The following is a 14309-nucleotide window of genomic DNA, read 5'->3' as shown; positions in this document are numbered from 1 at the left end:
ACACTTACAGTGGAAAATACGAAAATCAATATACGGGTGAGAACCTCTTCTTTCTGACTCAAATCCTGCTCGGCTCCTTACACGTACATCTCCTGGACAGAATCAAGAATAAAACATAAGTTTAGAAGGTTATCGCTCAGGAAGAAGCTTCCATAAGCAACAAAGGTCCATGTGGTATCATATTCGTAAGTGACAGCCCACTGATGATATATGTGGAACAGGTAATTAGGAGCTGATTTATTTGAAAGAGTTCACAAAATTTCAGTAATGAACTGTACGGCTGAATGAGGAGGACTTTTTAAAATCTACCCCTACAATAGTTATTATAATCTATATTTTAATAAGTTAGCCTTTTGAAATAGGATTCAAGTATATGATAAGACGACCTAACATGTTATTCATATGGGCAATGCTTTTTTTTTTTTTAAAAAGGCCATTGGGAAACAGTATCTGTTTTACAGGAGGTTGAAAATCCTCAGCACAAAACTTGAGCCGACTGTGCCTAGCACTATAGGATGGGCTAAAAGGGATATGAAAAATGGAAAATATATTACTTATTTTCAAGCAGTTTGCAATTTCATAAATGTGTAAAAACTTAAAATGTTAAAGATTTTGTTTTAAAGTCAACCTGATTAATCACTCTTTTCTCACTGACAGCAGGTACACCCAAGGCCTTTAGCTGAGTCTTAAACTTTGGTCTTTGTAAGCTCAGTGTGGTTCCTACATGTGCCCACATTACTTCCACATTTATTTTTCTATACAGCAACATAACCATAGCAACCATGGTCTAGACGCTCTTTTTTGTGTTTTGCAGGCATTATTTTATTTTCTTCTCTCGTCAACCTTCAGAGATAGGAATCTTAATCCTCATTTTACAGATTCAAAAACTTGACTTTGAGAAGTTAAATAGCATGCTCCATGCCACAAAGCTAGTACAAAGGGTGAGTCAGGATTTAAACCCAGCTCCGTGAGTTCCAAACACAGCACTTTTCCCAGTACACTTTTATAGCCTCCAAGTTCATAACCTTTAAATCTTCAGCCTCTATTCCTGTGCTCTCGCAATTTGGCTTGCTTAGAGGGCACTCCTGCTTACTCTGTTTCTCTCAGTAAGACCATCACTTCCTCCAAGGCTCACTTCATCGACTATAATTCCATCCCACAATGACTAGTCACCTGTCCTGTGGCCATTCCTTCACGCTGCAACAAACGTTAACAAGTCAAGCACTGGAAATACAGCAGAGGGCAAAATACATAAAGTCCCTTCACTGTCCTCACGAAGCTTATCTTTTTGTGTGATGACACAAACAATAAATACCAAATTTCAGTGGAAGATGATGAGTTACATGGACAAAACTAAAGGTAAGAGGAATAGCAAGAGAGGAGCAGGGGAGAGTGACTCATTAGTGCAGTCAGAGAAGGCCTCACTGAAAAGGAGGCGTCTGGGCAGGGACCTGAAGGAAGCGAGGCAGGAGCCAGGGAGGAAGAGGCTTCCAGGCATGAGGAAGAGAGAGCATAAAACTCCCCGAGACGGCCGGGCGCGGTGGCTCAAGCCTGTAATCCCAGCACTCTGGGAGGCCGAGACGGGCGGATCACGAGGTCAGGAGATCGAGACCATCCTGGCTAACACAATGAAACCCCGTCTCTACTAAAAATACAAAAAAATTAGCCGGGCGAGGTGGCGGGCGCCTGTAGTCCCAGCTACTCGGGAGGCTGAGGCAGGAGAATGGCGTAAACCCGGGAGGCGGAGCTTGCAGTGAGCCGAGATAGCGCCACTGCACTCCAGCCTGGGCGACAGAGCGAGACTCCGTCTCAAAAAAAAAAAAAAAAAAAAAAAACAAAAAAAACACAAAACTCCCCGAGACAGAAGCATGCTTGGCAAGGTCAAGGGCAAGCCAAGAGGCCGGCGTAGCAGGAGCAAGGTGAGTGAGGGGAACCGGTGGGGGTGGGGTGGAGAGGCAGTGGGGTCAGATCGTGCTAGACATTTGCGGCCATCAAAGACTTAGGAATAGAGAAGTCAGATTATGTCTGAAAAGGTTCCCTCTAGGTGTGATGAGAACAGAGTCAGTCAGGGAACACAGGTAGACACAGGGCCTCCAGTTAAGGAGTAAGTAATAAATGTGGTGGTAACAGCATTGGTGTGGTGAGATTTGAGTGTATTAAAGGTATCAACCAGTAGGATCTGCTGATGAATTCAATATGGAGTGTGTAAGAAATAGGAAGTAAAAAATTGACTCTGAGGTTTCTGACCTGATGACAGGAAGAATGGAGTTATATTTACTGAGATGGCAAAAGACTGCAGAACAGACAGACATGGGGAACACAAATGTTTTGCTTTAGACATGTTAAGTTTGAGATATCCATAACATTTACATGGAGATGTTTTACAAAGTTAAAGAAAATATGAATGCAAAGCTCTGTCTTAAGGACAGCGGAATCCTGAACATGTTTATTAGAGAAAGATGGAGACAGCAAGGAGAAAAAGGCTGTGCATTCGTGGGGGGAAAATATGTACTGGAATAGAAAAGAACTGAGGCAGGTAAGATACACAAGATAAAATAAAGAGGACAAAAAGGAATACGAGTTAAAACAGAACCTTGGGGAACATTTCAGCTTAAAAGTATGAAAAGGAATTAGTGAAGGTGGCAAAGGAGAAAACAAAAGTAGGTGAAGAATAAGGATAGATCAGTATCATAAAGTTGAGGGAGGAATTCTGAGCTGAGGAGGAGTCACAGGAGAGTCTTCTAACAAAAAACGAATAAATGTGCCTGTTGGAATCTTAATATGCATGTTTAATACTATGAGTTGAAGTGCAAGGATGAAGGAGACATGGATGAAGACAGAAATCTGGCACAGAGAAAAAGAGAAAAAGAAAATTAGAAATATATACGCACATATCTAAATTCATTTCACCTTGTGGAATTGACTAATACATAAAAAATTTAAGCACCAGAACTAGAAGTCAAATGGTCTTCCTTGCCAGCCAGCTGAGAACAAAATACATCTAGTCACAGGATGATCTGAGCAGGTATTTCATGGCCTCACCTTTGTCCATGCTGGCATTCATCTATTTGGTATTTAGCCACTGTACAAATCTAACACTATTTTCTATGAAGAATGTTCAAGATGCAATTTGAAACTGTGTACTAATGACAGTGTCCCAGTTATTAGGCCAAAGATTTCTCAATTATCTGTAACTCTAAAATGCTTCTCTTGATTCACATCACATTCAATATTTGTTTCTAGACTCTAAACTCCATGAATAGGTTATTTCTGCTACAAACAGCAATGAAAAGCTACCTAATGAAAGATACCTCAAACTCAAATAACAACAGATAATAACAAAATTAACTGATATTGGTATAAAATAAATAATGCTTACCTAGCATACGAATGTATAATGCAGTCTGATCAGAACTGTCATAGGAAATAGCTCCACGCCTCTAGAAAAAAAAATATGCGTTATAATACATGACAATTAAATATGATATAAAATTCAACTCAACAAACATGTATTCATCATTTATTATTTGTGAAGCACTGTGCAAGAGAAGCTGGATATACAAAATGAAATTAGATATGGTACCTGTTCTTGAAATCTCTGGGGAATGGGGACAACAAATAATTCTAATACAGTATGGTTAAGAACTACCATAAAAATGGATACAAAGAGAGACACATGCAGCCTCTCTTTGGAAATTTAATCTGTTTGAGTAAGTCGGTAAAGGTTTTGGGGTGACATCTGTGTTGACTCAAAAGGGATCAATAGGAGTTGCCAAATATTAATAGAAAAGAAAGGAAAGGACAATCCACTGGCTTTCCTGCTGCATCTCTTTGGATCCCAGTCCACGCTTCATATAAGAGCAAAAGTAAGCACTTCAGCTCCTGCTCAAACTCCTCCAAAGGCTCCCCATCACACTTGGGGCTCCCCAAGCTTTACTTTCGAGAGTCCTCGGTGACCTGCCTACCTCTGTGCCCTCTTGTACTGTGGCCTCCCCCACTGCTAGGAGACAGCCAAGCTGGCCTCCTTGCTTTCCCTCATCTACACCAAATATACAGCCTTTCCAATTGCTGTTCCCTCGTCCTGGATCACTGCTTCACTATTCCCTTCTTACCTTGCAGCTTCTAGACAAAGCGTCATCTCTTCAGAGAGAGATTACCTGACTATGAAATCTATAGCCACCTAGAAGCCACCCTCTTCCAAAGCTCCCTACGTCAGTCCTCTGTGTAGCATGCGGCTGAAGTTGTCTTGTCTGCATGTTACTAAAAGCTCCACAAGAGCAGAAACTTTGTCTATCTTAGTCATCACTGCATCCCTGGTCTCTAAAACAGGATCTATTATTTAGTAAGTTCTAAATAAAAATTTGGTAAATGAATGACTAAATGGACTTACTACAAATAAATAACTAATAAATATATTGATGAATAAATTAGTGACTAACAGAATGGATATAAGTGAGGATAGATTTAAAAATGAGGAAGATAAAATTGACCAAACCACAGTTTAGACATAGAATCTAAGTTCTGTGGAGGCAGGGTCTTCAGTCACTGCTATTTTCCCAGATCTAGGATAAATCTCAACATTTAGAACAGTCCCTAGCATGTCAAAAGTGATCGGTAAAATCAGTTGAATTAACAAGCAAAAAAAAAAAAAAGTTTAAGTAGTAATAGGCCAGGCATGGTGGCACACACCCGTAATCCCAGCTACTTGGGAGGCTGAGGCAGGAGGATCCCTTGAGCCTAGGAGTTGGAGGCTGCAGTGAGCTATGATGGTACCACTGCACTTCAGCTTGAGAGACAGAGTGAGACCCTGTCTCAAAAAAAAAGGGGGAGGGTGGGAAATGGACTAGCACTATGGGATATGAACAAAATAGTGTGACATTGCAAAGAAACAGAGAAAATAATCAATAGAGACTCTAGAAGCAAATCCAAGAGTACACAGTGATTCTGTATATGATAAATACAGGACTTAGAATCTGTGGAGGAAACACTGATTTTTAATAAATAATGTTAGATTAAGTGGTGCTATCTAGAAAAACATAAAGCTACATTACTACCTTCCTGCTCCAAAACATATTACACATGGAACAATGTTTAAATGTTAAAAATTAAAGCATGAAAGTATTAAAAGAAAACAGGACTATATTTGTAAAAGTCTTAAATAGGAAGGCCTTTCTAACTATCCTATAAAAATCCCTAAGTCAGGAAACACTGACAAATTTGGCCACTTAAAAGTTAAATTATGATGGTAAAAGATACCATTAACAAAGTAAAGGATAAACTTCAAACACAGAAACGTGAGTTCAACTGATATGACAAAGGGCTAATTTTCCTCTACTATCTCCCCACCAAATAAAAATTTTGTCTTACAAATCTAGTTAGAAAAAGACTAAAGAGCTGTAGAAAAATAGGTAGGACATAAACATACTATTCACAAGGGAAAAATAAATAAATACAAAAAAATGCTTGACTTCATTAACAAAAGAAATACATATTAAAGCAATGAGATTGTATTTTTACATATCAGATTAATGATCGTGTTCCCTCACAAAATTCTGGCATGGGATTTACAACTCCTCAACACATACCTACAAATCTCAAAAAAAAAAAAAAAAAAAAAAAAATCACATTTTTTACTCTCATCATATTGAAAATTTACTTAAAGCCCTCACTTGGATTTAGTGTGCAACAACTACCCAAAATATTAAGTTATTATATCCTTAATGCTTGACTTTTAAGAGAAAAATATCAATTAAAATCTTACATGATTTCACAAGTCCTTAAAAAAACACAGTTCATGAAATATAAGAGGAAAAAAAATTTCAAACAAAAATAAAATTCTAACTATCACCACTGGGTGTCTCCAAGGAGGCTGAGGGATACAGAGGTAGGAGAGGGGCTTTTCAATGTTTATCTTTGTACTTTTTGAGTCTTGCAGTGTGTGTAATTATCATATATTCACAAAATAAAATTAAAATTGAAAAGTAAAATAAAAATCTACTACAAAGAAAAGCATGATCTTAAATCCCAAGGGACCAAATCATATAGACTACACTCCTGGTATCATGCTTGAAGTGTCTTCCACTAATAGAATATCCTAAGGAAGCCTCCCGCAGTGTTTCAGGTTATTTATTCTGGAGGAAACAGCCACTGTTAAAAGGCACCACTCACAGCGACTGTGAGAATCCCCTCCCCAACATATTTAGCTTACTAGATTACAGGTCTCTCCTCAACACCACCGATCTAGGGGTAAACCTAGTAGCCTAGGAAGGGCATATGTGGCAATAAATATTTCTATCAGCTAAAGCAAATTAATGACACTGCAGATACTATGTAATAACTTGTCATGACCTATCAATTTGATAGTGTCCAGTAACAACTCAGATAAATAACTTGTTAAAATAAATTTTAAGGTGTTATCTCCAACAGTTCTCTTTAGGAGGGGAGTTGACATTATTATTATGTTGTTGTTTTTTTTAAGGTAGGAAGGGTATTTACTATAACAGTTGCTAGTCAGAAAGGTAAAATATGTATCACTTCACATATTAATGATTGTGAAAGACTGACCAATATTATTGGCACTCTGTTAAACATCACAAAATAATATTAAGTCAAAAACTGGGTAATGCACATAGTCTAGATAACACCATGGCATATTAAACTTATTAAGGTAATCATTTTAGCCTCATTTATAGAAGCACTAATTTAGATATTAAAATGGTAGGGTCTGTATTAATCTTAATTTATTAAGCAAAAAAGGCAGAGTTTAATTTTAAAATAGATACAAATTACACAGGGCTGTGCAAAATATCCAAGTTTTTCTATTCTTTATAAGGTACTAATTTAAGTAAGGCTAGTCTACAAATACTTAGCTTAAATGCTATACTGAACCACAAGACATAGCTTTTATGAAATAAATCCAAATGAGACCAAAACTGTTTTTAAAGAATGTATTTTAAAATATATATCTGAACCCATCAACAAATACATCCTGAGTGATAATTCATTCACCTACCCACTTAAGAATTAAAATTAAAATGAATATTAAGCTCTCTCACTAGGTAGAATAATCTAAAGTAGGTAGGTAGAATAATCTACAGTAACTCATTTTGGAAAAAAAACTATAAATTATGAGTTCTAACAATAAAAATTTGACCTCGGTGTTAGAATCATGTTGTTTTAAAAATAATTATATCTACTTTTATATAAGACTGCTGCACATGTAACAAAGATTTCTTTAAAGATTATCATTTTGAAAATCATATACTACTAGAATTTTCTTTTTAATTACAGTAAAACAAATTTCATCAAAATCCTGTGTCACACTGTCAGTCATAAAACTCTCAGAGCTATCACCCACATTCCCACCTCAGTTCACCAGTGAATGGAAATAACTGAGAGGCTTCTACTCGTGACTTTTCTAATTTAGCCATCCTGGGAACAGCTTGTAAAGCAAACTAGTATAGGTCAAAACATGGGCGAGGCTGAGCTAATCAGAAACTGACAGCAGTAGCACAAACAAGTTAAACTGTAAAGCACCAAAGGACCCACTGCCTCACTAACAGGAGTTCTGAGTGCCCTGGTAAGACTCACCTTGAATTAGGGTGAATCATGCTTCCACAAAAGATTTGACTTGAAGGTAAATGATAAAAGGTGTAAAAGTTGTTCCCAATATTAGTTAATACATAACTTTTAAAGACAGACATGTTTTAAAACCCAGCAAAGATATTTTAAGTGCCATTGTTTTTATTCTGTTCCAAGTTTTCCACTAAATGATTTATTAGCAAAAGCAAGTGCATTTCCATTACATGGTAAGAGTAATAATATATTAACTAACACTTGCTGTGCTCCTTGTGCCAAAAAAATGTTCCAAGTGTTTTTCACACAAAATCTCACTTAACCCACACAAGATCTCTATAAAGTAGGCTTTATTAGTTCCATTTTGCAGATTCATAAACTGATGGTTAAAGGGCTTACACACAGGAGCACTGAATAAAATTTTTGGCAACACTAGCAAAAAAACAATAATATAGCAAAAGATGAAGCCCAGCCAAAGTTGTGAAGTCAATTTCCTCTGACATAGCGAAATGAGCTTTTTCAGAGTAGTCATCTTACATATGCTAGAAAAACACGCTTGTATTTGAGTGGCTAAAGTATTCAAATATTGCACTGATCTACCAAATAGTAGCCTTCCCATTCTTCTTTCTTTTTTCACCATTTTTTTAAAAAAATAAAATATTAGCATTCTTTCTGTTTAAAAACAACGTGATTTTTTGGTGGTCATTAAAACGGTAAAGTCTAGAGGCCAGGTGCATTGTCTCACATCTATAGCCTCAGTTCTTTGGGAAGTTGAGGCAGGAGGATTGCTTGAGCCCAGGAGTTTGAGATCAGCCTGGGCTACATAGTAAGACCTCATCTCTACGGGGCGGGGGGGGGGAAGTAAAGTCTCTGAAAACACCCACAAGACAACTAATGCATTATTAACATTAACTTGACCTTCATTCAACAACTTGGCAAGCCAATCCTTTAAAAACAAGAAAATAGCTGTCACTGCAACAAAATTAATTCTTAACTTTTAAAACACAAAGATTTTTAAATCTGAATACATTATTTTTCTTTAAGAGATTTCTTCAATCTTATTCACTAAGAAAAGAAGACCAACTTAAGAGATAATTATGCTTAAAATGTTATGTTTAAACGTGGAAAATTACATAGCGGGTATTAAAATCTTGCTTGAGAAAAAAATTAACTTTATAGAAGCTCTGTTTCTCAGTTAAGTGATAGCCTTAAAAATTCAGTTTCTCAATCTAGAAAGAAAAAAAGCTGTGTGGTGGATGAAAGATATAATCACTTTTATAGAAGAATAGAAAAAAATAATTTCAAACAGTATAATTTTAAATATTTTTTATTTTAGTTTTAGACCCTTGTCCAGATGGCAAATGGCTAGCTAGCATTCTATCAAGAATTTCTCAAGCCTGACATTTAGAATTCAACTTCAAAAACAACATACATGTAATCCTACATTTATGTCAATATATTATAGCTAAGGCATGTATTTTAGCAGTAGTAAGACCTTAAGAGAAAACATGATAGAGGGTGGTTTTTCATTTTTAAAAAGTTTATAATTGTTTAGAAATCCTCAACATTACACTTTAAATACGCAAGTGTCATTAAATTTTCTCCGAGAGAATGTTTAAAATATATACACCAAAAGTATAACTTAATTTCATAATCTTAAAAGTTAAACTTCTTTAGTCATAAAAACTTCTTTAAGGCAGTAATACTGAGGAATGTTGCTTTGATATTGGGGAAAGATGCTATAAAAAGCCCTTAACAAGAAATAATGTGGGATAAGAATAAAAACTACAAGTAGTAAATTTAAGTGCTTTGGCCGACCGATGAAACTCACAGCTCTTTTAATCAGAGAATAAAAACTGAGGCAAAAGGGGGAGAAAATCGTCGAGCTATTTAATTCCTATCAAATATGTAAACTAATAATGATGAGTGTCACCATCCTAAAAATAAAGATGGCCTACCTTAGAGGTGATCCACTTGATAAGAACCAAGGCCAGACACCAGATCAATGTAATTCCCATTGGATCAATCAAAAGCCCGCTGCATAATCTCTCTCTTCTACTAGGGAGCAAGGAAAACTTCTTAGGAGTCTGATAAATAACCAGCTGTCCCGAGGCAAAAGAGAGGGGACACTGACTGCCTTGGACCTCAAGCAGCTGCCTTCCAACAGTGATCACCTGACTCCTCTGGGAATGCACTACCCAGCCAGCCTTCTTACCCAGCGCATGCTTCATGCCACAAACCCAGGGTTGGGGTAGAACTGCCTAAGTAATGTTGGAAGAGGGGAGGGAAAAGACTTTAGTGAGGGCTGACCTAACAGTCTAACAAAATGTAGGCAAAAAGAGGACTCAGGCCAGCCCCAAACACTTCTACAATCTTAATACTAACAGAGTGCCTTAAAACAACTTTCAAAAAATATGTGGCAGTACTAAAAATGTCTTCATTCTTTTCACATAGAACGGTTTCACAAGCACAGTGTTCGGTGACATTTTAAAATATTAATGCATTTTATTCCATCTTTTCAATTTTTAATTGAAATTTGTTCTTATTATATAACTTTTTATTTATTTTAGGGATAGAATTACTTTATGAATGTTAGAGGCTGTCATATTATCTGTGCTTCTTAACATTATAATTCACTCATTTTGGACTTACTGAAAAAAAGCTAGTCTAATAGCGCATTTTCAAATAATTAAGGACATATTATTTTCAAGCCCTAACTGCAATCTAACTTATATTTTTGGTACAGATCTTGTTCTCTTGGCTGTAAGTGACCTTTCTAATAACAAAGTATGCTTCTATTCATCCGTCTTCATAACCAAGAGGCTGCAGATAATACTGCTGAGAAAATGCCTTTTATGAAACTTTCATTCAAGTATTCGGCAAATACTTATCAAGCTGCTAATATGTACCAGGTTCTGTACCAGATGGCAGGGATATAAGCATCGAGTAAAAGCAGACAAGGTTCCTGCCCTTGTGGTGCTTGCAATTTGGTTGGAGTGAACATTAATCAAATTATGTAAATAAACACAAAATTGTAACCCAGCAAACCTGAATCTGACCTAGTTAAGAGGTGAAGGACTTCTTCCAGAATCCCTGAAATGACCCTGAGATGAAGTGTGATGGCCCAAAAATGTGAAGACGGAAGACAGATCGTGCAGACAGAAGAACAGGCGTGAGGGCCAAAGGGTGAGACAAAACCAAGCCAAGCAAGTCTGAGAGACAGAAAGACCAGAGCGGCTCAAGTGCAGGGAAGAGGAGTCAGATGACACTGCAGCCCTGGGGAGTAGAGGCCAGGCCCTATATGGGCCACCTGGGGGTGTCTTGTCTGAATTTCAATCTACTGAAGTACTGTAGCAGATTTTGCTTTTTAAAAAGACCATTTTGGTCAAGTATAGGGAGGTGGGTAGGGGCTGGATGGGCAGTCAGGCCACCACTGCAGAGGTCCCGGAGAGAGGTGAAGATAGCTTGGCCTGACTGAAGAAACACTCAGGAGGTGACTGCAGTCCAAGACAAGACAACGTCATCTGATTATCAATGTACACAAATGATCCTAAAATATTTAAAAACAACCAAAATAGTTCAAATAATAATATTATTTTCATTATCTAATCCTCAGTACAAAGAGCTTATTTAAAAGAGAAGTCAGTTCTAGGCTTGTCAAAATGAAGTGTAAATTAAATTTATAGGTGTAAATCCAAATTTTCCTAACTTGAAACCATTCTTAATACATGGCCATAAACTTTTCACTTCTTGCTATGGAACTAACAAGTTATAATACTCATATTTGCACAAATCCAGATAACATTTTTATTTCTGCCATGAGACTAGCTTTAATATGAGACTGTCAAGGTCTCTGATTACTCTGCCTTCCAATAAGGTTCTAGCAATGAAACTTGAAGGATGCCTAGGCATGAGTCAGAGCAGCAGAGTGTACGTATCTTAGGCCAATGCTCAAGGGAAACACTGGCGGTCATCTGTAAGAGGCTGTGCAGCCTGGGCCCCGGGCTTCGAGGTCATTCTCTGCCACTCTGGCCTGGGCTATCCACTCCAAATCAGCCTACTATCTTGATGCTTGGCCCAGTGATGCTACCCTTCCCACCTTCACATTTCTCTTCCAATCAACTGCTCAAAAAGAGTCAAGTTTTGAAAAGCAAATACAAGATGGCTATTTTTGGTACAATACTTAGAAAATCATAACTGAGATGATTTAAAAAGACGCAGTAAGAAAGTTCTAAAAGTTGTCTCACTGAAATGAATTTCTATCTAGATTATTTCTACCATCTCAAAACTCTACTGGGCTTGAAGTTGAAAGCCTAGATTTATTTCCCAGCTTTACTGCCAAGAGTAAATCACCACTTCTCTGTGCCTTATTTTCCTCCCCTTCATGGGAGGTAAGTGGTATCCATAAATAGCTAGCTCGTAGTCGACTCCCAACAAATTTTTGTTAAATCAGAATTAAACTCTACTGTATTTAAAACCTAGAAATGAGAATGCCCTAACCACTCTAGCTTCACCTTAACTCAACTCAACTGCAATCACAACGGTCCATGAAGAGAACTTGCACTGTGTTTGCAAGTGCCCCGAGAAACCTTCTCTGATTCTCAGCAGGACGAGGCTCTTGGCTTTCGTTTCTCATGCTAGTTAATAGGTTGGCTCCCTAAAATGGTTCCCCCAGCATCCACTTCCTAATTTCTACTAACGTCTGACACGGTAATACAGAGATAATCAAGACACAATACTCCCCCAGATCAGAAAATTTCCTATTAGAACAGAAAAGGCTATTGAGTTTATGCCTAAAGTCATAAAGCTTTCATTGCTAATGACACATTTACATCACTCAAATCATACAAAAATCTCAGGCAACACAGTTTTTCTTAAAGTAGTAATCTAAACTTTCTCAGTGTCATAAACCTAATGGCTATAAAACTTTTTCTTATTTTGAGATACATTTAGGACTACTTATCTTGGTGATTTATAATTAAATTTTAATAATAATAAAATTTCAATAAGATGAAATAAAACAAATGCTGTTTCAAATTAATATAAAATCTCTTTTACAATAAATATTATGCTTATACCTTAGATAATTCTCCTAAAAGTTTATTTTTCCAGGGTTGGATCATGTAGTTTATCATTCTATAAAGCTACCTCTTTTACACTAATAACAAATGTATTCTTTTACATTAACTGTTTTCGTAGTTGTCTCAAATCCTTAGTGAAACATGGCAAAGTAATACATCAGGTGACTATTCTAGAAAAATTAATGCATAGGATACACTTAAAATTTTCAAAAACAGAATCTGATACTATAAGAAGAAAGTATAAAACTTTTTACCTTTCTGGGGTTTATAAGGCTAATATCAGAAAAGCTGAGTTAAAAGTAGACCTCACTATTTTATGAGTGTGATCAATAGAAAAGAAAATATGACTTTGTTCATTGTTTCTTAGAGAAGTAATCCAAGAGAAAATTTTATCCCTGGGGCTCTCTGACACTCACAGGACACCTGTCAATCTTGGCAATAGCCTTCAGCTATCCATACAGAGACTCAGCGTGTCCCTCTCTTGCCCAAATTAGGCTAACCTCATCTGCATTGACATCAGTGTCTATAATTTTGGAATCCCATGGACAGAAATAGTCTATCACAGAGTTCTTTATACAAATGTAGTGTCTGCAGAAAACTATAACCAAATTTATGACAGAAAATATGTGAACACTATAGTAAAAACCCTCCAACTGTGCTCTCATCATTTTGAATTCCAGCCCACTTTAATAACAAGTAATAAATCAGAGTAAGGTTTTGGTTTATTTCTTTTACTAAAAACAAAGGCTTTTTATTCTTCAAATGGTATTTATTTTAAGTGACATGAAACTAAGAAAAAAGCTTCCATAACTATCAAAAACTTATTTAAAAGCTATGGTACTATGGGAGTTTTGCCATTCAATTAAGACCTTTCTGTAATACTGACTTAGAGCTCTGAACTTTTTGTCGTGTAGTATTTGAATATTTGATGAAAATGGCATGTGATTCCTCCTAGTATAAAGAAGTAAAAAAACCCAAAAACCTTGACACTTTACCAATAATTCAAGGCTTCAGGTCCCAGAAAACATCATCTTATGATACTAAAAGCACTTAAAAAGTCTCTGGTGACATTCTTAAGAACCAAACAGACAAACAGAGCCCCATGCTACAATTAGGCACACTCCTAGCTGAACAAACACACCCAGAGATAATGTATTTGGGCGGAAATACTTTCCCACCCAATTCTTCAAACTAGTGAAAGAATTCTAGAAGTAACCAACAGGACTCTTCATTGGATCTTGTCTTGTTCCACAGTTTATTTACTGGCGTGTAGATCAGAAAAACACATAGCAAATCTGCATATAAAACAAAAGGTATATCAGCATGCTGAATTACAAAATTAAAAAAAAAAGGTATGTCAGTATGCTGAATTTCAAAAATTTTAAAAAATTGTCTGCATTTGATATAAAATAAATTGCATACCTATAAAACAATGAAAATAAGTTTTAAAAGTTTTCTTAAAGGCTAAGATGTTTAAATTCTAAATTAATGAGAGATAATAAGTGAAGACAATCTTAGGAGAGACAATGAGATCAGGTACGTTTCCAAATCAAGGATGTTCCACTATCAATACAGGTCACATAAGAAGAATGAATTCAGTTCTGAATACCACTGCAGATGATACATGATTACATGACATATTTTAATGTCGAC

The 14309-nt window shown here is 36.5% G+C and overlaps 2 protein-coding genes across 7 annotated transcripts in view; one reads left to right on the top strand and one right to left on the bottom strand.

The window, feature by feature from the left end:
• The window catches only part of LOC105482198 (phosphodiesterase 7A), a 129059-nt gene that overhangs the window by 66152 nt on the left and 48598 nt on the right, over positions 1 to 14309 (bottom strand). For 3 of the 6 annotated variants that reach the window (XM_011742214.3, XM_071068165.1, XM_071068164.1), the window contains 2 exons: positions 3380 to 3440; positions 9 to 92 (listed from right to left, as the gene is read on the bottom strand). In XM_011742214.3, coding sequence (XP_011740516.1) covers positions 9 to 92; positions 3380 to 3440 — 145 coding nt within the window. Of the gene's footprint in view, positions 1 to 8; positions 93 to 3379; positions 3441 to 9533; positions 11151 to 14309 lie in introns of those variants that run through there. The other 3 variants (XR_011606972.1, XM_011742213.3, XM_071068163.1) reach the window with 2 other exon arrangements.
• Positions 1 to 14309, top strand: part of LOC105482197 (mitochondrial fission regulator 1) — a 172684-nt gene that overhangs the window by 142234 nt on the left and 16141 nt on the right. The gene's annotated exons all lie outside the window — the stretch shown is intronic.

This window comes from Macaca nemestrina, chromosome 8 (assembly GCF_043159975.1).
Source record: "Macaca nemestrina isolate mMacNem1 chromosome 8, mMacNem.hap1, whole genome shotgun sequence".
NCBI lineage: Eukaryota > Metazoa > Chordata > Mammalia > Primates > Cercopithecidae > Macaca > Macaca nemestrina.
This window is presented reverse-complemented; position numbering and strand designations above follow the sequence as displayed.